Raw genomic sequence first — 25,695 nt, 5'->3', positions numbered from 1 at the left:
TTCTAAGCTGCTGACATAAGAGGACCAGTTCTCATATTCTGCATTTTGAGTTTAATTTGTGCATATTCTCATTGAACCTCTAGTAATAAAGGTTTAGAAATACCAACTGAAAAACCAAGAGGCCATGACACTTGGCAGGGGATGGGGGCTTGGAACTCTTTGGGCACAAGGCATTGTATGTGATGCATGTGTTCTCAGAGAGAACAAGGGGTAGGTAGGTACTGCTAGCTGTCTTTTAGGGATGAAGACAGACTTGAAGGGGTGAAGCCACAAAACCAGGAACCAGCCAATAAAGATTTGAACCCAGGTGTATCTGACTCCAGAACTACTTAAAAACTTAAAAAAAAAATTAGAGACTTTTCTCATAATAAATTGTAAATCTCAATCCCATAGGGACCTGAAGTCTTAGTCTCAATTCTGTAGGGACATATTACTCTATTTTCCATTGTTGTAACAAATGATCACAAACCTGGTGGCTTTCAGCAAGTTTCTGTAGATCAGAAGTCTGAGGCAGCATAGTTAACTCTATGTTCATGGTCTCACTAAAATCAGGCCATTGACTGAGGCCAATGTTCCCCTCTGTGCCTCAGAGTACTCTTCCAAACTCACTGATTAGTAGCAGGATTAATCTCCTTCTGTTCTACATGTAGTCCTTCTATCTTCAGGTGCAGTGGTACTGCCAGTACTCTGAATTTGTCTCCTGTTTCCTCTTCTGCTTCTAAGGCAAATTGTCTAGATAATAACATCTACAAAGCCCCTTTAACTACATATTGAAACATACAAGTTTAATATCACAGGAGGGGAAGTCATGGGGGCCACAATTCTCCTATCTTCTCCTCTTGAAAAAATCTCTCATATATCTACAGCTCTCAAAGCAAAATGCCCTGTTCCTTCAAAAATATTCCAACATACTTTTCCCCCTGCCAGGTGTCCAAACAATTCCAGCAGCTGGGTTGGGTCTCACCCCAAAAGACATTAGCATCATGTATTTGCACTTTAAGATAAATATTAGCTGGGCATGGTGGCCCACACCTGTAATCCCAGCAGCTTGGGAGGTTGAGACAGGAGGATCCAAAGTTCAAAGCCAGCCTCATCAATTTAGCAAGATTGTAAGCAACTTAGCAAGACCCTGTCTCAAAATAAAAAATGGCCAGACATGTGGCTCAGTGGTTAAGTGCCCCTGGTTTTCAATCTCTGGTACAAAAATAAATAAAAAATAGTTGGATCCAGTAACCTGTGCTAAAATCCCAGTGACTTGGAGGCTATCAAGAGGATTATAAATTTGAGGTCAGTCTGGGCAATTTAGTGAGACCCTGCCTCAAAAGTAAAAAAGGGCTAGGGATGTAGTTCAGTGGTAGAGTACCCTTGGGTTCAATACATTCCCCCCCAAAATGTTCATGGTAGATTGCGGAAAAGTATATTTTTTACCGGGATGGTTTTCAACTTTCACATATTTCAGTTTGGTTGACTTGGGGCTCCCTTATGAAACAAAAACTGAGAAATGAACACTACACATATCACTCCACTTGAATTCCCACCTGACCAGCATCTGAAGGCCCCCAGACCAAGTTTTCCCTTGAGATGTTGGCATGGCTGATACTATAGCAATGTGGCTTATCCAAAAGGCCAAATGTGTAAATGGAACATTTTATGCATTCAGGAAACTACTAGTACACACACAAAATGCTCTTAAATTACCTTTTTTTTTTTTTTTTTTTTTTGGTACTGGAGATGGAAACTAGGGGCACTTAACCACTGAACCAAATCCACAGCCCCCTTCTTTTTGTTGTTGCTTTATTTAGAGAGAGATCTCGCTGAGCTGTTCAGGTCTTCATTAAATTGCTAAGGCTGGCTTTGAACCTGAGATCTTCCTGCTTAGGCCTCCCAAGTCGCTGGATCAAATTACCTTTAAATCTGAAATTACTTTTAAATTAATGCTCCACCTCAGCAGATCAAGCATCTTGCTTAAAATTAGATTTACTTATTTGAGAAGCAAATGTCCATATATTCTGCAAAGCCCCTTTAACAACATAATGCAACATACAAGTTTAACATCACAGGAGGGGAAGTCATGGGGGTCACAATTCTCCTATTCCAGAGGCAACTTATTAAGTCCCATTATACTCACCCAGACTTCCTAATCATCCTACATGATGACCTCATCTGATGGAAGAACACTTTCTCCAAGAAATGACAAGAGAATAAAACCAAGCAGAAAATAAGGGCCATTCCACAAATGAACTATGTGATATGTTATTTGTAGAATCTAAGTAGTGGGCATAAGAATTATTCACTGCTTAATGGTTTTGCATATTAGAAAAATTTTCATAATAAAAATGTCCCCAAAAAAGGAACCTTTGCAATAAAGCCTCAGGCACCAAAGCCAGCCATTACCTTTCTTATTTCCATCCTTACATCAGATACTCTTCAGACCATTTTTCATAACTCATATAAATGCCATTCTTTATTCCCAAGATCTCTTTCATATTGTTTCCCTACTGGACTCTTCCCATTCTTCTAGGTCATTTAAGTTCTACCTTTTGTTAAAAAAATTTTTTCCCCTCTACTTCTCTGAGTTTACTGATCTAAAATACAAATCTGAAATTATTTAAAACAGGTATCGCTTGGAGCTGACACATGCCTGTAATCCCAGCAACTCGGGAGGTTGAGGCAGGATTGTGAGTTCAAAGCCAGCCCCAGCAACTCAGTGAGATCCTGTCTCAAAATAAAATATAAAAAGGGCTGAGTATGTGGCTTAGTGGTTAAGCATCTCTGTGTTCAATCCTAGTAGCCCCCCTCCAAAAAATAAAAAAATATAGATGAAGTGACATAACAGCTGGAACACACTTTAAAATATCCCAGTGGGTTGGATGTAACATGATTGACTTAACTAGAAGCTAGGCTATGTACATGGCCTAATTATCCTACACTTTTTTTTTTTCTCTGTGGTGCTAAGGATTCAATCCAGGGCCTCACATGATAGACAAGAGCTCTGCCTCTGAGCTACATCTCCATCCCTTTGTTCTACATTTGTTAGAAGATAAAAATACAATCCTGGGGATACAGAAAGTACAAAAACTCACTTGATGTAATTAACTAGATAACTCTAGTAAAAATGTCCTTATGCAAGTGATTCAAAGGTGTGATATTTCACCTTCTACTGCTTTGTGTTTCTGAAAACTATTCAAACCTCACACATGACTCTTCATAAAGAAACTTGAAAATGTGGGCCCAGAGAATGGTCAGAATTTGAAATGTCTATCTTACCCTGCCTTATAAATGAATAAGTAGGGCTGGGAATATAGCTCAATTGATAGAGTGTTTGCCTCGAATGCACAAGGCCCTGGGTTCAATCCCCAGAACCACAAAAAATAAAATAAAAATAAACATAAAAATAAATGGATAAGTAAAAGTTCATAAGCATTTCAGCTAACAGATACAGAAGGAATGATGTGATATCATTGGCTGGTGACCCCTAATGGAATCCTGGATCTGGGCAAGTATCACTAATGGTAGCCAAAACCATTAGGGGAAAAGCTGACAGAACTTTTAATGGGCTAGTAGTATCAGAACTCATCATCAATCTTAAAAGTAACAACAACAACAACAAAAGCCCTCTAGATTAATGATATTTTACAGGAAATATAAGGAGAAGACAGGAAAACCTAAAATGACATCATTAGAATGTGTTTAGTAAAATCCACACTAAAGGGACAGTTCTATAAGACAACTCAGTTTCTTCAAAAAATAAAATTAAAATGGAACTTAAGAGATACCAACAAAATCTAAGATCAGAGATTTATCTGGATCCTAATTCAAACAAATCAACTATTAAAAAAAGAAGTACGATAGCCAGGTGTACTGGCACACTCTGTAATCCCTGCTTCTCAGCAGGCTGAGGCAGGAGGATATTAGGTTCAAGGCCAGCCAGGGCAATTTGTCAAGAATCTGTCTCAGAATAAAATGAAAAAGGTTAGGGATGTAGCTCAGCAGTGGAGCACTTGCTTAGCCAGTGTGAGGCTGTGGGTTCAATATCCAGTACTGCACATACGCAAAAAGAGTGGAAAATTTGAATGTACGGTATCATTTTAAAAAATGTTTTAGTCATCTTAAGACAATGTCTCTCATTTACACAGATGTTTAAGTACTTCTCTAAAGTATACAGATATGAGAACATTATAACTATAATGAGATTCAAACCAATCCATTTGGTAGGGAGCAGGTGAGGATATGGATAAATAAGACTGACCACAACTACTGAAGTTGGAAGATGGGCTTAATCATACTATTCTCTTTATTTTTGTGTATTTGTGAGGATTTCCATAATAAAATATTTTTAAAATTGAGTTTTGTTTTGATAGTGTTATACTATAAAACATCAAAAATTTCCTTCTTTATGAAGATTTCCAGACAGAAAAATAGAATTTTCTGATGGACCATTAATTAGTACATTAACTTAAATCTTCTAACAGTTATTTAGAAACTGACAACAAAAAATAATTTTTAAAAGATTGTACAAATTACTGTTACTATATCAATAAAAGACCACCAAAAGTTGAAATTTTAAGCCAAAAGCAGAAAGGTTTGATAAATCTAACATTAAATCTAGGTAAGGGTGTGGGCTCTAGAGTCATTAAGATCTAGGTGTATATTCTGTTAGTCCTAAATATTTTTTGGCAGATCATTTAATTTTTGTGAACCTCAGGAACCATGTCTATAATGTGAGGATAAGATTTCTTGATTAGTAAAGCACTGACCACAGGGCCTGGCACGGGGTAAGTACTCAGTAAAGGATTCCAGTAAATCTACTACCCCATTTCGGTTTAAAATGCATATTTTTCCATATTCTAACATCTCTGAAATTGAGATGTATCCTATAATTGATGGCATTAATTCAAGGAGTTTTCCTTTCTTAGTGGTATATAATAAGATAATGGAGCATTATAACAAATTGATAGCGTCTAACATTCAATATAACATGGAATATCAATCATGATAAAGCTATATTCCCAATTTCTACTTTAAGACTATTCTGAATAACGATTATGATTTAAAAAAATTTCAAAAGCTGAGCAAAATATTTTCAATACATCATGAACAGAACAATTTTGAGACAATAATTTTGTAAAAAATGGTTTATCAATTCCATTTTTGTATAAAACATATGGGAGAAACCTAGCCAATCAACACACACTGTCACCACATGAAAAGGTACTTTATCAAACTTTGAGTCTAAGAACATACAAATGTTTCTTTTAGCATGTCTACAGTAATTGTCTATGCCTTTCCATTTAACTGTTTTTAAAAATTCCACATATCCCCACTGTTATCTTCTGTCCCAGTTACAGTACAATGACGGGGAGGAAGAGGATTGGTTAAAACAACCCTCTAAGCAGTTTTCTGCTGTCCCTTCTTTCCAATCAGAGATTTGTGGATATGAGGGATCACACCTAGAATGAAATTAAAGTAAAACAAGTTATTATTAAAAATATTTTTTAGTTGGCTACATGTTTTTCTTTTTTTGGTACCAGGGACTGAACTCAGGGGTGCCTAACCACTGAGCCACATCCCCAGCCCCTTTTATATTTTATTTTGAGACAGGGTCTCACTTAGTAGCTTAGGGCCTTGCTAGATTGCTGAGGCTGGCTTTGAACTTACTATCCTCCCACCTCAGTCTCCCAAGCCATTGGGCATGCCTTCTCCATGCCCAGATTAACTGGCTACATCTTAACACCTTAGAGCCTTGAGCAAAAAAGAGCAAATATACAAAGAAAAAAACTTAAGTCCCTTTCCACATTCTGTTCCTATTAAGGTATTTACATTAAGTACTACCCCCAAGGATCTGTGAACCCTTCTAAAATTATAGGTAAAGTTGATTTAATGTGAATTTTTAGAAATGAATAACAATAGCTTTCACGAGGTTCTATAAGAATAATCCAAAAAAATAAGAATCACCAAATTACCTCTTTTGTTGATCCTGACCTATTTCCAGTATTTTAGCCCATTCAAAGGTATCATGTTAAGCGATTTCTCAAGATAATTTAAAAAAAATAGTTTTAAAGATAATGGAAAATATTTTAAACATCAGGCTTAAAGTACCATATATGACATTAGATAAAGACTGGCTAAAACAGTATTATATGTGACTACAAGGAGAACAAATATTTATTCAGATCTATTCAAATCATCATGAAAAGAAGCCTAGAACTGTAACAGATTTAAGATTTGGGGAATAACAGATTTAAAATTTGGAAAACTAAATTTTATATGCTTTCTAGTTAGTCATTCAAATGCAAAGGATCATTGATCTAGATATACTTGTTAGAAAGACCAATAACAATCTAGGTTTAATAATACATACCACCCCCAGCTATGGTAGCCTTGATAAGAGAATCCAACTCTTCATCACCACGGATTGCAAGCTGCAAGTGACGTGGAGTAATACGCTTTACTTTGAGATCCTTGGAAGCATTACCTGCCAGCTCCAGCACCTACAAGGCAAATCATGAAATAACTTATCAAATGAAGGACAAAATGTTTAAAAGAGTTCAGTGCACTATTTCTTTCCTATATTGCTATGATGCTTTCATAGAACTCTCATTACTTTACTTGACCCTTTTTAAAAAATTTTTATTTTTAATATTTTTTTTTTTAAAGAGAGAGTGAGAGAGGGGGAGGGGGGAGAGAGAGAGAGAGAGAGAGAGAGAGAGAGAGAGAGAGAGAGAGAGAATTTTTTTTAGTTCTCGGAGGACACAACATCTTTGTTGGTATGTGGTGCTGAGGATCGAACCGGGCCGCACGCATGCCAGGCAAGCGCGCTATCACTTGAGCCACATCCCCAGCCCTAATATTTATTTTTTAGTTGGACACAATATCTTTATTTATTTTTATGTGGTGCTGAGGATCAAACCCAGGGCCTTGCATGTGGTAGGCGAGCGCTCTACTACTGAGCCACAACCCCAGTCCCTACTTGATCCTTTTTATATTCACTTGACCCTTTTTCATTCTCTGAAACAAACAGAAACTTGAGCAAAGCCTATTTGTATATAGAAAGAAATTAAAGGTAATCATGTAGTCTATCTGGTGGTTCATTTCTTTTAATGGCTGGAATTTATTTATTAATACTCAAAAAAAGGGAAAGTTTAAAAATATAATTTAGGGGCTGGGGATGTGGCTCAAGCGGTAGCGCGCTCGCCTGGCGTGCGTGCGGGCCCGGGTTCGATCCTCAGCACCACATACAAACAAAGATGTTGTGTCCGCCGATAAAATAAAAAAATAAATAAATATTAAAATTCTCTCTCTCCTCTCTCTCTCCCTCTCTCTTTAAAAAAAAATAAAAATAAAAAAAAATAAAAATGTAATTTAAAATAATTTCTTATTCACAAGTTTTAATGTTAATGATCTCTATAAATCCATAGGCTATAAGCTAAATCCTTTCACACTATAATGGGAATTTTTAACTAGAGAAATTTCAAAGTTTCAGTTAGCCGTAATACTGCATTTTTGTTATACTGGCATTATCATACCTTTAATGAAAGTAATACAAAAAACACAGCGCCTCCTCATTTAAATAGAGCAGTAGTTAAGACTAGGTGTACATCACAATCAACTGTTGAGTTTTTAAAACCACCAGTACCCTCCCCATTCTCTCTAGGGGTTCTGATTGGTTTGAGAAATGAAGCCCATTTGAAAGTTCTCCAAATGACTCTAGTGCAAAGCAAAGATTGAAAAGTGATTACTCCTGACCTAAACTCTTGGCTTAGATTTCAGTAATTTACCTCTACTGAATGACTAAAATTCCAAATTTAAATTTCTGAAATATGTTGACTGCTTTTAAAAGTATATTTATTTTCTAATCTTTTTTTTTTTTCTTTTCATGCTGGGATTGAACCCAGAGCTTTAAGCACACTAGTTATATGCTTTATCACTAAGCTACACCCATAGCCTGTTTAATCTTAAAAGAATTTAACCATTTCCAAAGGATAAAGAAAATGGGAGTTTAGATGCGACTTGAACATTATAAGCCACAATATTATGCCTCAACATTACTGGACAATTACTCCCTTGTGTAGTCTGTAGCTAAACAAAAACTAGTGCAAGATGGAGAAGGGAGAAAGGGCTCTGCAACTAACAGTACAGTGCCCATGTAAAACCCCTTGCTTATGATACAACAAAGTTAAAAAAAGTTAAAAAAAATTAAAACTATATGTAATTCAATGTTATATCTCCAATGGGACAGAGATGACTTGAAGATGATAATGAAATGACAGCAACAATAATTGACACACAGGTTAAACCTAAATTCCTGTTTAGTTATCCACACCATCAAGCAAGAACTTCCCCTTTTTATAGATCTGCTATCTATCCATACCACTTGACTTGTTGGCTACTCAAATTACTTGCCTGATCTGGAATGTAGCTGAAGGAGTTTCATTGCAGACGAAAGTGGTAATCCAAGATCCAAGAATTAAAAACTCTTGCCCAAATAATCTATCTTCCTAAAATATCAATCTATGTACAACCATGCAGAGAACTAAGACTGACTAGATCTTCAGGTCTTTTATTTCTGATATCATCATAATAATATTTGTGATTTTTGGGGGGAGGTGGAGGATTGAACCCAGGGGCGTTTTACCATTGAGCCACATCTCCAGTCCTTTTTTATAATATTTTATTTAGAGACAGAGCTGTGTTAAGTTGCTGAGGTTGCCTTTGAACTCATGATCTTCCTACCTCAGCCACTCAAGCGGCTGGAATTACAGGAGTGCACCACTGCACCCAGCTTTTTTATTTTTTTTCTTTTAAGCAGTATTGGGGATTGAACTCAGGGCTTTCCACATGCTAGGTAGGCATTCTACCACTTAACTATATTATATTCCCTTCACCTTTTGATTTTTATATATCATCACTTTGGCAAATCTTTACTCCACTCCAATCTTCATAAACTAAGAGGTTAGTTAAATATCACAAATATTTACTGTTCACTCTACTATATATATACTTCAGAGTTTACTTAATTAGTACAGTATTTTATACCCTAGTCAGATCAGTTAAAAGTATGGACTCCTGGGATTGGGGTTGTGGCTCAGAGGTAAGCTTTGGGCTAGCATGCGTGAGGCACTGTGTTTGATCTTCAGCACGACATAAATATAAAATATATTGTGTCCGCCTGTAACTAAAAACTAAATATTAAAAAAAAAGTCTAGACTCCTGGGCCTTGCTTAAGTGTAAAAATAAGTATACAAAGTTTCTTTTTAACACACACTGGGTGACAGGCCTATAAGATACATCTAAAACTGCTATTAAAAAGGGGGGCTCCGGTTGTGGCTCAGTGGTAGAGAGCTCGCCTAGCACACATGAGGCACTGGGTTTGATCCTTGGCACCATATAAAAATAAACAAATAAAATAAAGGCAAAAATAAAAAAGAAGGAAAAAAAAATAAAGAGTACATATGTCTTTTTGGATATATATTTGATGGTTTCATCCATTTAGTTTAGAAAATGTTTTGCAATCCCATATACAAGATATGCCCCAACAAACCTCAGCAGTGAGGTACTCCAGAATCGCAGCACTATATACGGCAGCAGTGGCACCCACCCGTCCATGGCTTGTGGTACGAGTCTTCAAGTGTCTGTGGATGCGGCCCACAGGAAACTGAAAGAGAAATATCTCATTGGGAAGCACTATACAATTCTAACTTTACACCACTGAGCTGTAATCAAAGGCTTAATAATATGAATACAATATAAAATCATAAAAATAGCAGAGAGGTGGGAGGGGCAGAGAGGGGGCATGGGGTTAGAAATGATAGTGGAATGGATGGACATCATTATCCAAAGTTCATGTATGAAGACATGAAAAACAAATAAAATAATAAAACAAACAAACAAACTTGGTCACATGTATTGGAAATCAAACCTATTTGGCAATTAATAGTTGCCAAGGACTATATGTCCTAGTAATATGCCCCTGTACAATATAGAAAGTTTAATTATATAATAAAGAGAAACATGTGTCAAACATGGCACAATGATCATATTCATATCTAGTCAATTCCTTCACACAACTACATGTGACTTTAAAATTTCATTACCTTCCTCTACCCTAACTCTGTTTGTTCCTCAGTTTTAAGAGATGACCTGACAGCTAAGAAAAATCAATATCATATTCTCACTGTGGTTCTTTTTCTTTTTTTGTTTTAAACTAAGTATCCTAATTCCATTTATCCTTTGACTTACCTGCTCCCTTCTTCTTCCTTCTTTCTTTTTTTTCCCTTTTCTATTGGTGCTAGGGATTCAACACAGGTCTTTGCATATGCTAAGCACACACACTACCACCGAGCTGCACCATTCAATCACTCCCAGCATTTATTATCTTCCTCACCCCTTCACTATGCCTTTATTTCAACAACTCCAATAATTTCCTTTCCATTGGCTCCTTTCTTTCTGAAACTACATTTAAAATTTTCCCACATTCTACAGCAACTACTTCTAGTTGATCTACAAATTTCCTTTCAAAGGCAAAATTTAAAAACAAATCCCAAACCCTGCTGGGCACTGTGATATGTGCCTGTAATCCTAGCTATTTGGAAGGCTAAGATAGGAAGATCACAGGAGGTTAGCCTCCACAGTTACTGAGACTCTGCCTCAAAATTTAAAAAATAGGGCTGGGGATGTGGCTCAAACATTAGCGCGCTCGCCTGGCATGCGTGCGGCCCAGGTTCGATCCTCAGCACCACATACAAAGATGTTGTGTCTGCTGAAAACAAAAAATAAATAAATATTTTAAAAAATTAAAAAATAAGGGCTGGGAATGTAGCTCTGTAGTAGAGAGCACTGGGTTCAATCACTAATACGGCAAAAAACAGAAAAACCAAAAAATTCCCTAATCCCTTATTTTCTTGTCATCATTTCTCCAACCTAGACTTGACTTCTAAAAAATATTGCCCTTGAAGTCTAGCAGTCACTTCCAGATAAGGAGAAAAATCATTCCCTGCTCCCCTAACTAAGTGATTATAAGCTTCTTAAAAGAAAAATCCATACCTTATTCCCCTTTGCATTCTTAGTGAGTAGTATGTTGTCTGGCACATAGTAGGATCTCAAAATCTTTCTTTGCAGGCATCAATACTACTCAGAGGTCATCACTGACTTCTTTTTAAAAGTCAGAATCTTGCTACGTTGCCCACGCTGGCCTCAAACCTAAGATTCTCTTGCCTGTCCTAAGTAGCTGGCAGTACAAGTGCATGGTGCCTGGCTATTTTCTCTCTTGCTCATTAGAACTGTGTATCTGCTATAGCAGTCAGTATATAACAGAGAGCTATAATTAAGAAAGAACTCTATTTTGAGCAGGGGGAATGATAACATAGTATTTAAGTGCACATACATATATGTACACTTAATATGTATACATACTTAATAAGAATAGGTAGTACTACTATACATATATAAGTGTACACATTAAATGTATTACACTTACATATGTATATGTACACTTCATATGTATATGTGCTACAGTAATACTGTAGTCTAAATCCTGCTTTATTTGGTATTCTAATACTACCTCTTGAGGATTCCTCAGTCTTTGGATCCACCAATGAATCCTTGTATTCCTTTCTCATTTACAAGTTAGGAAGCTTTTTTACAGAATGAACTATAAATTTTACGCAAATGATCTCAAGTTTGTAATTCTATCACTAGTCTTAGAAAGCTGGATTCATGTTTCCAACTTCTGGACATTTCCACATAGATGTTTTGGTGAACTTCAAAATAATCCCACTTAAATTTAACTCATAATATAACCCTACTACAAATGTCTATGTGCCTTAAGTTCTAAGCCTTTAAGCCCTTACTCTCCATTCATTTTCTGCACACATGCTTTTTATTCCTTCTCATCCCACTCTAAGTTTATGTTAATTTGTTTTTAAACCATCTGACTTCCATAACACTTCAAATTAAATATGCTTCAAATAAATTCTAATTGAGAATTTACATGGTACCTTAAAATACACAATGTGCGCATCAAATTTAAGTTCCCTTCCCTCTTCCTTTAGGGTCACCTGGATTATGTCACCCATTTACTCAAACTTTCACCATTACCAAAAGGATAAAACTAAACTTAAATTTTAGTCTGAACTTCCAACTTCCATGTTTAAAAATGTTTCTTATGGGTCATGAAATGCAACAATAAAGAAAATAATTTAAAAATGAACTATAACAGCACACATTCATTACCTGTAGTCCAGCTCTTTGTGAGCGAGACACTGCCTTGGCCTTGGCCTTCCCACTATCCTTTCCAGCTTTACCTCCAGCCTACATTAAAAAAAAAAAAAAAAAAAAAAAAAAGTATTGGATGAAGAATTAAAATGCTACTTCAAAAAAAAAAAAAAGGAAACAAAACTTTTAGTTTTACTTTAGATAGTGATCTCCTTTCTTCCTTTGTAAATATATCTCCTTTAATTAACTTATATAAAAAGATATCAAACATTATCATCTACTGAAAGTGTAATACTCCAAAATTCTAAATTTTAGAATTTGTACATATTTTTCAACTTTCTGATCCATGACTTTTACAAATCAATAACTTTTATGCATACCTGAAATACTATGTATTTAAAAACTTTCTTTAAAATGTCAATATAACATTATTTTCACAGAAACATTTAAATTGTAGCTCTTCTGGAAGAAATAAGTATGTTACCAAAGGAGGGGGGCGAGAGGACAAACCTCAAAAGATAAAATACATTCAACTACTCTACCTCTAGGTATATGCCCCCAAATTGAAAGAACTCAAAACAGGCATCTATACATCCATATTTACAGCAGCATTATTCACAGTAGCCAAAAGGAAAAATAAAACTGTCCATTGATTAACGAAATAAAAAATATAATAGAATAATATTTAGCTTTGAAAAGAAAATCCCAATACATGCTGCAACATGAATGAAACTTGAGGACATTATGCTAAGTGAAATCTAACCATTAGACAAAATACTAGCCAGGTGTGGTGGTATATGCTACTCATGAGGCTGAAGCAGGAAGATTCCAAATTCAAGGCCAGCTTGGGGTACCTAGTGAGATCCTGTCTCAAAACAGAATAAAAAGGGGTATCGCTCTGTGGTAGAGCTGGTGTTAGTGTGTTTAAGGCCCTGGATTCAATCCTTAGTACCATTTTAAAAAAAAAAAAAAGTGGGCGGGTGGCGGGGGAGGGAAAAATACTGCATGACTCCACTTAGATCATAGAGTAGTAAAATTCATAGCTGGAAAGTAGAATTTCTTGCCAGGGGCTGGGGGAATTTTTGTTTAATGGTAGTTTCAGTTCGGGAAGATGAAAAAGTTCTTGATATAAATGGTGGTAATAGCATAGCTGCACAATGTGAATGTACTTAATATCACTAAACAGTACTCTTTAAAAATGGAGCCAGGGGGCTGGGTGTAGCTCAAGCGGTAGCGCGCTCGCCTGGCATGCGTGCGGCCCGGGTTCGATCCTCAGCACCACATACAAACAAAGATGTTGTGTCCGCCAATAACTGAAAAAATAAATATTAAAAAAAAAATGGAGCCAGGCATGGTTGCATACATGTAATCCCAGTGACTAGGAAGGCTGAAGCAGAAATATCACAAGTTCAAGGTAATCTTCAGCAATTTAGCAAGACCCCTGAGCGAGTCTGCAAGACCCTGTCTCAAAAAAAACAAAAAAATGGCTGGGGATATACTTCAATGGTAGAGTATACCTAGGTTCTATTTCCAGTTAAAAAATAAATAAATTTTATGTTATAGATTTTACCACATACATAAACTTCTATTAAAGGGATTAAACAAATCCTACTTTTGACTGAGAGAAAATAAATGCTTTCAAATAACCTTAATGTCCATTTTGTAGGAGAATTATATAAATAATTATGGTATCTAAATACAATGGATTACTAAGCAGTTATAACAAATGAGGTGTGTGTGTGTGTATAATGACACAGAATCTACAAATCCTATTTCCATGTAACAAAGGCAGTGTATGTGCAAAAGCTATGAGCTTTCATTTAAGAAAGAAACTCAATTTTCTTTTTTCTATTACTTGCTTCTGCTTTTTTTGTTTTTTCTAATAGTACAGGGGATTGAACCCAAGGATTCTCTATCACCGTGGCACATCCCCAGCGCTTTTTAGTTTTTGAGATAGAGTCTTGCAAAATTGACAAGGCTGTTTTCAAACTTGCAATCCTTTTGCCTAGTCCTCCCAAGTAGGTGGGACTACAAGCATGTGCCATTGGTCTGGCTTGATTTTGCCATTTAAATCTGTAAAACAAACAAATAACCTTGTAAAAAAAATAGTCAGTTTACAGGGCTGGTAGCTTCAGAGTCTATACTTTCAACGTAGAAGGCATATTTTTTTTTTTTTAAATATTGATGTGATTTTTTTATACCTTTATTTATTTATTTTTATGTGGTGCTGAGGATCTAACCCAGTGCCTTGCACATCCTAGGTGAGTGCTCTACCACTGAGGCCCAGCCCCAGAAGGCAAATTTTGAGATGGCATATTCTCTATGTAATGCCTTCCTTAAAAATTTATTTTTATCTATAATCAGCCTCGTCTTGTCTGCAAGTCTCAATGGATCGAACGCTAATTTCCCCAAATCCTGTGTGTTTTGATAGTGGGGGGGAGTGTAGAATGAAATAGCACCATCTGGGCAGGTATTAGCAGGAAAAAAACATCTACAAATCAATTCACATTCTCTTTCTTACATTAAAACAATTTAGCAAGATTTAGATTTACTAGGGAGAACTTAAATTCCAGATTTCTCTATGAGGATGCCTCAATATTTTAATAATTTCTGACTATATTGCTACATAAGAAAAAGATACTGCATCATCTTTTATTTGAAGTCATCTCCATTAATAAGATATTCTCATCTACTAAATTTTAAAAACCCCTTTCATCTTTATACAAGTAAAAAATATGTAAAAACCTCTTAAGTAGTACATGAATCTAAAATTATAATCATTGTCTCCTCGTAACTTGATTTAAAAAAGTAAGAACTAGTTATTAACTAAAAGCTACTAACCACAAAACTCCCCAGGCTTCTCAATTGATATAATTACTCTGCTTAAGCAATTTTACCCTGTTTTAAATTTGTTCTATTTGCCATTCTATTTGCTTTTTAATGAAGTAAATGTATAATTAGCTTTTATTTTTTGGTACTGGGGTGGAACTCAGGGTTGCTTTACCACTGAGTACATTCCCAGTACTTTTTATTTTGGGGGGGACAGGGTCTCAACCAGTTGCCAAGGTGGCTTCTAACTTTTGATCTTCTTATTATTTCTTTACCTTCCAAGTCATTTGAATTTCAGGCAAGCACCACCAGGCCTGACTATAATAAGTTTTTAAAAGTCTTAATATATGCTGTGATGGCACACATGCCTATAGTCCCAACTCTTTGGGGAGGTGAAGCAGGAGGATTGCTTGAACCCAGAGACACTAGCCTGGACAATATAGCAAGATCCCATTTTAAAAACAAAACAAACCCTCAATACATCAAGTGCATTAAATTATTAAATGATTATTTCTAAGGTTTGGAGACTCCACAGATATACTCCACAGATATTACTTTCTTTTTCTTTCTTTCTTTTTTTTTGTTTTTGTTACTTGGGGATTTAACCCAGGGGCGCTACATTCTTCAGCCCTCTTTATTTTTTGAGACAGGGTCTAAGTTGCTTAGGGTAGGCTTTGCTAAATTGTTGAGACTGGCCAGGCTCGAATTTGTGATCCTCCCATCTCAGCCTTCCAGATATATCTTTTACACTTAACAAAAACAAATCTTTATGGTATTAAACCTGTCTGAATATAAAATTGTACATAAGTACAATAATTTTCTTTCTAAAACTCCCTCAAATTGTATATACTCCCAATTGTATACATTCATATAGCTGATGACTGAGAAAAAAATAAGCAACATAAAAATTATCATTCTAAGAAATGAATGTATCACTAATGCGTTAAACCCCTTGGTTAAAATTTATTTTTATATATGAAGGATAAGATGCACGCTGGAGTATATTTCACTCAGAAAAACTTGGACACTGGATATTTTCATATTGATTTAATAGATACATATTTACTCCCCCTCAGGTGTAAAATCTTTTCAAGAATGACAACTCCATGCCTCCAATACTTTTATGTTAATGATTATGTATTTTTAGCTACTGGTAAATGTATATCCAATACATATAACTACAGATGGAAAAACATCTTTAAAAAATAGCAAGGTTCATGAAAATCATCAGCTTGAGGCAATTTACAGATTAGATGTAACCTGCACCTCAGTTTGTGAAATATAATAGTAAACTATAAATTCCAGAGGTTGGATGCAATTATTCATAAGTTCTATTTCAATTCTACTTTTGAGAATTTTACAATAACCAAAATCTGTGTCCTCGATTGACCAATCTGCTTATAGTTAGGTGTTACGTCTATTAAATTCCACACGTGTCATTCTCAAGCATAGGATAGGATATGTCATCTAATACTATCTGTGGTATGAGAAAAGACATCCTCAGCACTGCAAAACAAAAACACCCACAAACAAATGAAAACCTGAGGTTAACTTTTAGGCAGGCCTCTCCAGTTGAAGTTACGCGTCCTAGGATGCTTAAAGAAGGAATACCGACATAAATAAGATTCCGCAAAAGTGTCATTATTACAGACTAAATGCAATGCATACAGCTTATCCTTTGACACTTTCGTCCTTTCCTCAATTTTACAAAGGAAATGAAGTTTTTATTTACTTCCATTTTTTAAAAAAACTCACTTGTCTTAAATAGATCTGGATTTCATAATAAAAAATATGTAAGATCAAAAATCAGCAGAGGCAAAGGAAGCACTGTTGTACAGTAAATAAACAGCAACTGCAAGGGAGTCAAGAGGATAACGGCCGTTCATCTCAAACCCATGCAATCACCTAGAACAAATCGTGAGGTTCTGGTTCGTAATACCCTTCTTTCTGACTCAAAGGACCACGAATGCAAGCCCCTTTCGCAGAAAACCTCAAATTTATGGCCCGGAGATTACGTAACCAAACAACGCCAAAGACTTCTAACTTGTACAGCGGCTCCTGCTTGACCTCATTCGTGCGTCAGCGCACTAGCACTTGTTTCTGTCTTTCCAAGCCAGATCCGGCCGTTGGGTTCTGGCGTTCCCGTTTCAGATTGGTGTACGACGTTTCTGACGTTTCTGTCGTCGCTGGGCCGACCGGATCAGGACAGATCTGCTCTGCTCGGGGCAGAATACGCACCCGACCTGGCCCTGCCCAGCGATCAGGCAGCCACCCACCACGGACTCCGCGGCCCGGGCCCCCCAGAGAGCGGGGAGAGGCTCCGCAGGACGCGGCCCCGACGCCCGCCAATTCCCGACTCCACAGGTAGCGACACTGACGCCGGCCTCCGCGCCGACACCCTCGCCGCTCGCCCGCCCTCACCATGGTCTCGGCCGCCTCTGCCTTCGCTGGGCCGCGCGACCACCCGCTGCCGCCCCGCGCCGCCTCAGCCGCTCTCGCAGCTCAGATCGCCGCCGCCGGTCGGGACAATAACCGGGGCCCGCCTCGCGCCACTGCGGCCAATGGCCGCCCACCTTGCTGGTTTGAACCCCGGCATCTGGCCAATAGCGAGCCTTTTTCTAACTAGAATCCCGCCCCCGGCGCCTCCTCCCTAACGGCTGTTTGTTTTTGCACACGGCACGCGGAGGCGGGGCCTACAGCCCCAACACTAACGTTCCCTCCACCTCTCACCGCGCGGAATCTGACGAACAGGAGGGCGAACCAATGAAAGCGAAGGAGAGCCAATGAAAACATCGCCCGCGAGCTAAGGAGGCTGGACACTGGGAACGACAGCGGAATTGATCAATACGGTGGCGTAATTTCTGGCGTCTGGACTTTCCCGCCCATTCTCAGTGTCGGTTCTGAGATTTGTTTGGGTAGGAATAAGCTGTCGAGGGCCCTTCTTCAAGCGACTCTCTACTAAAGACTGAGGATTTCTTCGTCTCAGCCGGGACTCGCATCCCGCGAGCACTGAGATTCAGGGTTGCGCGGTCCACACTTTGATCCGCTGTTTTGGCTGACTGATCTCGATGTTCTCTTTAGGCGCCGATCCCTGACAGGGGCCCGCTAATCCTCTTTAATTTGCCTTGTTTTTCTTACGCATTAGGTTAAAGTTTTGAGGGAAATGCTGAATAGAGCACAAGAAAAATTCTAACGCGGAATTTACATCCCTCGGGAACTGTTGTGAAGATTTAAGAATGAATGTGAATGCATTTAACACTTAGCGCCCGAGCGATCTTTTTTCTCTGGTCTTTTAAAGTTTGCAAAACTTTAAAAGGCCCATCATATCGTCTTCGTTATCACCCAGCCTGGACAATCTGAGCTTTTGAGGAGAGTAGGCTCCATTTCACAGTTGAAGAAATGAGCTTAAACGAACATAGTCAATTGTGTGGGCCAACACAATCAATAGATAACGAGGATACAGTCTTAGATGTTTTTTTCTAATTCATTCCAACTTGCATTTAAACAGTTGCCCAGACAATGCTGGGTTCTAGGTGTTGCGGAGGATGGAGTTTCCATGTTTATGGTGGGATTTTCCTAGGCTGGCATTTCAGAAATTTATCACCAGGTAGGCAATACAGGTGCCAAACTTCGAATTCTCTTTCTTCTGACAGGGACTGTAACTTTGGAAGCAGTCAGAAGAAGCAACTTGGGGGAAGTAAGTCTCTAAGGAAATGTAACTTGAAAAAAAGGAAAGGGTGAGCTTTTCGACAAGACTAGAAAATTAGGAAGATATTGGCAAGAATAAGGAAGAGAGAAGATTCAGGGAAATTGGAGGAGCAAGGTGCCTAGATTAATGGGACCCTGAAAGTAAGCAATAGCTAATTGTTAATTTCTGCCCCTCCTTTGTGTTTCTGGTCTTAGTGAATATCATTATCCATCTTTCTTGATAGATGGATAATGCTATTCACTAAGACCAGAATAACTCGTATGTTAACTTATAAACATATATGAGTATTCCTTGAACAAATCATTAGTGCCTACTGTTTGCAGACACTGTACTAGATACTGGAGATTCAGTGGTTAGACATGGTTCCTGCCTTCATGTTCCTCTACAGCAGGAGTTATATGTTTAAAATGTAAACATACAAATGTGTGAATTAAAATAAGTACTAAGTATACTGAAGGAAAAGAAGAGGGTACTTACTGCTAGAGAGAAATAAAGAATCTGGTTTTGATAAAATGGGCAGTGTTCCACCCATAAAAGAGCATATGTATAGGTCCCTGAAGTAACAAAGACTTGTTATCACAAAAAGTCTGAAAGAAGGCTAGTATCTGATGGTATAGCTTTTACCACATCTTTTTTATGAATATCTAAAAATATGGCTATTTTGGTTTGCCACACTCAATTTAGCCTTGCCATTTTTCTCCTGGATTATAGGAAAAGTCTCTTAATTAGCATCCTGTTCATTTTTCATATTTCATTACATCATCTGTTTTTTCTTAAAATGCAAATCTTACTATCATTTTCATTTAACCTTATCAATTTCAAGACAAAATCCAAATCTTTAGCACGGTGTAGAAGGCTCTACATTTCTGGCTCATGTTCAACTTGTGTTTTGTCACTTCCCTCACTATACCCTAAATTTCATTTTGCTTTTGCCTGGGATTTTGCCCTTAGTTCAAACAATCCTCCATCTGAGCTTCCCTTTTAATCTCCTCAAGAGACGTTGTTTTTCAGAATGCCTTCCCGTTGCATCCTGATTTGTACTAAATGTCCTTCTGTATGTCTGCAGTACCCATTGTATATTGCTGTCATCAATCTTTAGGTTTAATTGTAAAAGACTCAGTGAACAGAATTTTTTTTACGTCATTATTCTGTGCTTGGTATAGTACCTAGTACCCTATAAATGTCAATTGGCAAATAAGAGAAAAAAAAATATATATATATATATATTTTTTTTTGGTAATGAGGATTCAATCCAGAGGCACTTAACCACAGAACCACTAGCCACCTTTTTATTGAGACAGGGTCTCAGTTGCTTATGGTCTCGCCAAGTTGGTTTGAACTTATGGTCCTCTTCCCTCAGCCTCCTAAACCACTGGGGTTACAGGTATGCGTCACTGCACCTGGTCCACATTATACTTCTTGAAATAATATTAATCAATTTTAATTTTTTTTTTTGCTTTTCTCTTTAAAACTAGTCCATTTTTGAGTGGGTGAGATATTCACACATACAAAATCCACTAGGTATGAAAGGTACAGGGAAGCAACTCTTCCTGTCTTTGCCCTTAGCCTCCATTTCACCTTTGCAAAGGCAATAGTGTGCCAATATACTGTTTCCCCATTAATTAGTTAATTTTTATTGAAATGCATAATTATATTATTAATGGCATTCAGTGTGATATTTTTCATACATGTGTACAGCATGTGCTGATCAAACCCAACCTCCCCTATCCACCGTTCTTTACCCTCCCCCACACCATACACACATCTTTCCCATAGTATGCCCAGTGTTGTGATATAAATGTTGCAATTCTGCAAATGTTTCTGTTTTACCTTCTGCTTCCCTGTTAGGCTTTGCTAATAGGGAGCACTCAAGAAAAATGGCATTGGGAGATGCTCCTTCCTGTCTACTTTTGTTCTTCTGAGGGTCACAAGCAATAATACTTCTTTACTCTGGCAGTAGCAATTCCTTTGGTAGCAGTGGCTGGATCGGTTTTTCTAACTGGTGGACTTAGCCCCATTATCCGCAACCCTCTCACCAGCATTAACCAACTCTTTCCTCAGAGGTTTGAGTTCCAGTTCTACAGTGCCTCATCTCTAAGATTTTTTTCCCCTTCCCTTCCCTTCCCACTACTAGTCACCTACCTCCATAATACTTTAGAGTTCTCTTTTTACACTTCAGTGCTTAATTTTATATTCAGTTAACAATACATTATATTAGTTCTCTGTTCAAAAAATTAGTTTTCTGAAACCTGAATGAACTTTTATATGATATGACACAGCATACTTTTTGTTTTTAAAGTTTCTTATATATATATATATATATATATATATATATATATATATATATATATATTTAAATATTTTTTTAAAATGAGTGTAGGGGCTTAACTCTTTGAGGTACTGGGGAATGAACCCTCCAGGGGTTCTCAAGTGATAGGCAAGCACTGAACCACATCCCTAGCCCTTGTTATGTAAAATTTTTAATGAAAACAGAAATAAAGCAAATACTAAAATAAACCTTAAGTACCCTTGCACAGCTATAATAAGCATCAACTCATTGATACTTTTGCTGTATTTGTATTCAAATCCCCATTTACCCCACCCCACTGGATTATGTTGAAATAAATCCAAAGTAAATATTTTTATTTGAAAAAAATGTTTTCTTATAAAAACCTTGGGTCATCTTGAATTTTTCTTTTTTTTTTTTAAAGAGAGAGTGAGAGAGGAGAGAGAGAGAGAATTTTTAATATTTATTTTTTAGTTCTCGGCGGACACAACATCTTCGTTGGTATGTGGTGCTGAGGATGGAACCTGGGCCGCACGCATGCCAGGCGAACTCGCTACCGCTTGAGCCACATCCCCAGCCCCATCTTGAATTTTTCAATGAGCCTACATTATCTACTTAACAAAACAAAAAGGAGCAAATTAAAAGCAAAACAAACAGAAGGTTTAAAAAAAAATTGAGGGGCTGGGATTGTGGCTCAGTGGTAGAGTGCTTGCTAGCATGTGTGAGGCACTATGTTCAATTCTCAGCACCACATATACATAAAGGTCCATTGACAACTAAAAAAATATGGAAAAAAAGATTGAAAAGAATAAAGTAGAACAGCATATAGAAAAAAATAATATAAAAAAATCAGGCAAAAAGGTGGTTCATTGTGTTTCTGCAAAACTGATAGATTGTTCGCTAGACTGACCAGGATATGTCACATTCCTTAGCAAACTACTTGTTATGTGCAAAAGAAATGTAGGCCCAAAATAACATTGATAAGAGGAACTCAAGTCACCCTGAAGGGAGAGAATTTTGTGACCCTTTTCACAGACCAGATTCTGGAACTCAGAGAGATAAGGATAATTCTTACTAACTATAAAATCTATAATTCTTACTAACTATAAAATCTATATTCTTATAGATATGTTTTTGATATGTTTAAGAATCAAAAAGTTACACTCATGCATTGCTTGTGGAACTGTGAATTGGTACAACCAATCTGGAAAGCAATGGGAAGATTCCTCAGAAAACTTGGAATGGAACCACCATTTGACCCCAGCTATACCACTCCTCAGTCTATACCCAAAGAAGTTTAAATTAGTATACTATAGTGACATAGCCACACCAATGTTTATAGCAGCTGAATTCACAATAGCTAAACTGGAACTAACATAGATGTTCATCAATAGATAGTTGGATAAAGAAACTGTGGTATACATATACAATAGAATATTACTCAGCATTAAAAAAGAGTAAAATTATGGCATTTGCAGGTAAATGGAGTTGGAGAATATTATGCTAAGCAAAGTAAGCCAATCCCAAAAAACTAAAGGACAAATGTTTTCTCTGATTAGTGGATGCTGATCTATGATGGGGGGGGGCATGGGAAGAATGAAGGAACTTTGGATTGGGCAAAGAGGAGGGTGGGGAGGGGTTATGAAGGTAGGAAAGATAGTGGAATGAAATGGACATCATTACCCTAGGTACATGTATGGTTGCACGAATGGTGCGTCTCTACACCATGTACAACCAGAGAATTGAAATGTTTGTACTCCATTTGTGTATGATGAATTGAAATGCATTCTGCTGTCATGTACAACTAAATAGAACAAATTTTTAAAAATCCAATTAGAGCCAGGCACGATGGTGCACACCTATAATCCCAGCAGCTCAGGAGGCTGAAGAAGGAGATCATGAGTTCAAAGCTAGCCTCAGCAACTCAGTGAGACTGTGTCTCTAAATAAAATGCAAAATGGGGCTTGGAATGTGGCTCAGTGGTCGAGTGCCCCTGTGTTCAATCTCTGGTGCCCAAAAAAAAAAAAAAAAGCAATTAGAACTGGTCTGCATAGGCCAAAGTGACCTAGAGTTGTTATGGCAGTGGGGACTTAAAAGTCTGATGTCATCCTTCTGTCAGTCAAAAATCAAGAGCTGAACTTGGATGGGGCTCTCTGGAAATTTCTCTGGGATCCTCCAATAAAATTAGTGTAGGAGAGGAATACTGTCCCTCTCTTCTGAGAGGATCCACTCTCTCCCTTGAGAGCATCCCCCTTTCCCTTCGGTAATCTCAGTTATCTCTCCCCCAATTTAAATCCTAATTTGTTCACTCTACCTTTTGTTATTTTTAAAAATATTTATTTATTTTACATGAGATCTCTTATTATTGTTGTTGTTGTTTTTTGCATTACAATTCTTAATACACTCTACCACGCGGCCTGCGCAGTGGTTTCATTAATGAGGTTCTAGGCATAAAGTTAGTTAGAAGAGATCAAAATAAAACACACAGACTCAGTTACCTTATTTCTATTGCTATGTCCGAGACGGCTCCCCTCTCTGGTTCCCTCCTCTAACCGCCCAGCAGGGCAGCAAGGATTACTCAGGGCTAGCAGGAGAGAGAGAGAGTGAACACGCTGGGGAGTAGCCTTTTATTGGGGAACAAGAGATTCAGGGGAGAATTCCATCCAATGAAGATTGAGGGGGGGCTGCACTCCAAGGTCAGGGTCAGTGATTGGGTCCCCGGGGTCAGTGGTCAGGCACACCCCCACACGGATGGGCTCTCTCATCAGGAAAGGGTTGGGAAAGCTTCGACATAGCCAAAGCGCCTCAGGCCCTTAACGGGAGTCACCCAATCACGTGTCAGAATGGCTTCCCACAATACACCTTTATTGTCTGAGGATTTTATTCTTCAAATTTGTAAGAATCCAAAAGGAAGTTGGTGAGGCCTGTGATGAACCCAGCCTAATTCCATTTTAAGATTGGGAGCCATTTCATCACAAAAATTTCTGTTTTACTATAAATTACTGAGATTTCCAAGCTTGTTTGGAATTCCTGCCCATTCTCTGAACTCACCAATGCCTGGGTCTCCTTGACCAGATAACAACCCTCTCTCTCTAAAACCTTAGTGGTGCCTCATAAATCCTGGCTCCCCCTGACCAGATAACAACCCTCTCTGAAATCTCAGCGGCACCTCATAAGTTCTGATGTTGGGATCTGAATTTACTCCCTATCTTAAAATATCATGCCACATAGATCATTAACCTGTTATCTACCTTTGTATTATGTTTGTCAAAATCCTGTTAGCTGTAAGTTCTCCCCCCCTCCTTTGCAACTCTTTGTGCTATAAAACCTTTTTTCCTGGAAAGCTGAGGGTCTCTTCTCTGGCCCAGGTTTCAGGTGAGACAGTCACTGGCCAGCTTTTGTGTACACAATACAAGCTGGCTTTAATTTGATTTAAAATTGGAGTCAGTGGTCTTTTCTTGCATCCTGGTTCAAAAGCCTGCAACATGCCAGCAGAAGGAGGGAATCTAGTTTCATCTCAAAACTCTGGTGTTATTCCCCTGCCCTTTTTTGGAGACAGGATCTTGCTAGGTTGCTTATGCTGGCCATGAATTCTTGGACTTAAGCAATCCTCCTGCCCCAGTCTACTGAGTAGCTGGAACTACAGGTGTGCACCACCATGCTCAACTTCTTCTCTTCCTTTCTCTTTTCTTTCCACTTCCTCTTCCATGAAAATGGATTGCCCAGAAATGAATCTACATTTAACAATAAAATATTTAGGGTGATGAGATTATTTGTACATTTAGAAATACTTTTTTAATATGTTCTATGTTGGCTTTTTAGACTAAATGTCAGCCTTATTAATCAGAAAAGAAGATATTCAAAAATAATATTTCAGCTCTCTGATCACATGGTCAGCTGTCAAGTTGTGCCATGTTTCCTTGATAGCTGGAACAATTGGTCTTAGTTAAAGAGTCAAATCATTACCAGCAGAAAGACATTCTTGGAAGTTTAATTCGGACCTCCCTCATTCCTTAGAAAGTGGAATTTTTGGTTTTGCAAACTCTGGTACCTTCCCTAGTAGGGTTTTCTGCACTGATTTTGCCTTTTTTCTGTTTTTAAATAAAAACAGTTTGAGGGAGGTTAAAGTCAATGGAAAAACTGAAAATCTCGGGAATGTTGTACATGTTGAACGCTTCAAGAATAGAATCACAGCTGTTTCTGTGAAATTGTTCTTTAAGAGGTATTTGAAATATCTTACCAAGAAATACCTTAAGAAGAATAATCTTCATGGTTGGCTTCATGTATTGAATCTGCAAGGAAACTTATGAACTTCATCCACTTCCAGATTATTCAAGATGAAGATGGATCAGAGTCTGAGGACCAGCAGGGTCTCCCGTTTTAAGGCTTTGATTTTTAATAAAACAAATGAAGTATACATGAGAAATAAATACCTATAAGCGGGCTTTATTAGTGAATAAAAAATTGTTCTAAAAATATTTCACTGGGTGGGTGGCTTGTACCTATAGTCCCAGTACCTTAGGAGGCAAAGGAATGGTCACTTGAGCCCAGGAGTTCAAGACAAGCATGGGTAACATGAAGATTTTATCTATAAATACATAAATAAACAAATAAAATAATATTTCAATTTTACAAGTGGGAGAAAATATAGAATCAA

The 25,695-nt window shown here is 37.5% G+C and overlaps 1 protein-coding gene across 1 annotated transcript; it reads right to left on the bottom strand.

The window, feature by feature from the left end:
- Positions 1 to 4,941: 4,941 nt before the first annotated feature.
- H2AZ2 (H2A.Z variant histone 2) lies at positions 4,942 to 18,230 on the bottom strand. The gene is made up of 5 exons (XM_081285357.1): positions 17,464 to 18,230; positions 12,232 to 12,309; positions 9,542 to 9,655; positions 6,362 to 6,491; positions 4,942 to 5,450 (listed from the first exon to the last, which is right to left on the bottom strand). Exons 1-5 carry the CDS (start codon positions 17,464 to 17,466, stop codon positions 5,389 to 5,391), a joined length of 387 nt encoding a protein of 128 aa, XP_081141483.1. The 5' UTR covers positions 17,467 to 18,230; the 3' UTR covers positions 4,942 to 5,388.
- Between the last annotated feature and the right edge of the window lie 7,465 nt (positions 18,231 to 25,695).

This window comes from Spermophilus citellus (genome assembly GCF_964194105.1).
Source record: "Spermophilus citellus genome assembly, chromosome: 3".
Lineage (NCBI taxonomy): Eukaryota > Metazoa > Chordata > Mammalia > Rodentia > Sciuridae > Spermophilus > Spermophilus citellus.
Note: the sequence above shows the minus strand (reverse complement) of the source record. Positions and strands in the feature narration are given on the sequence as shown.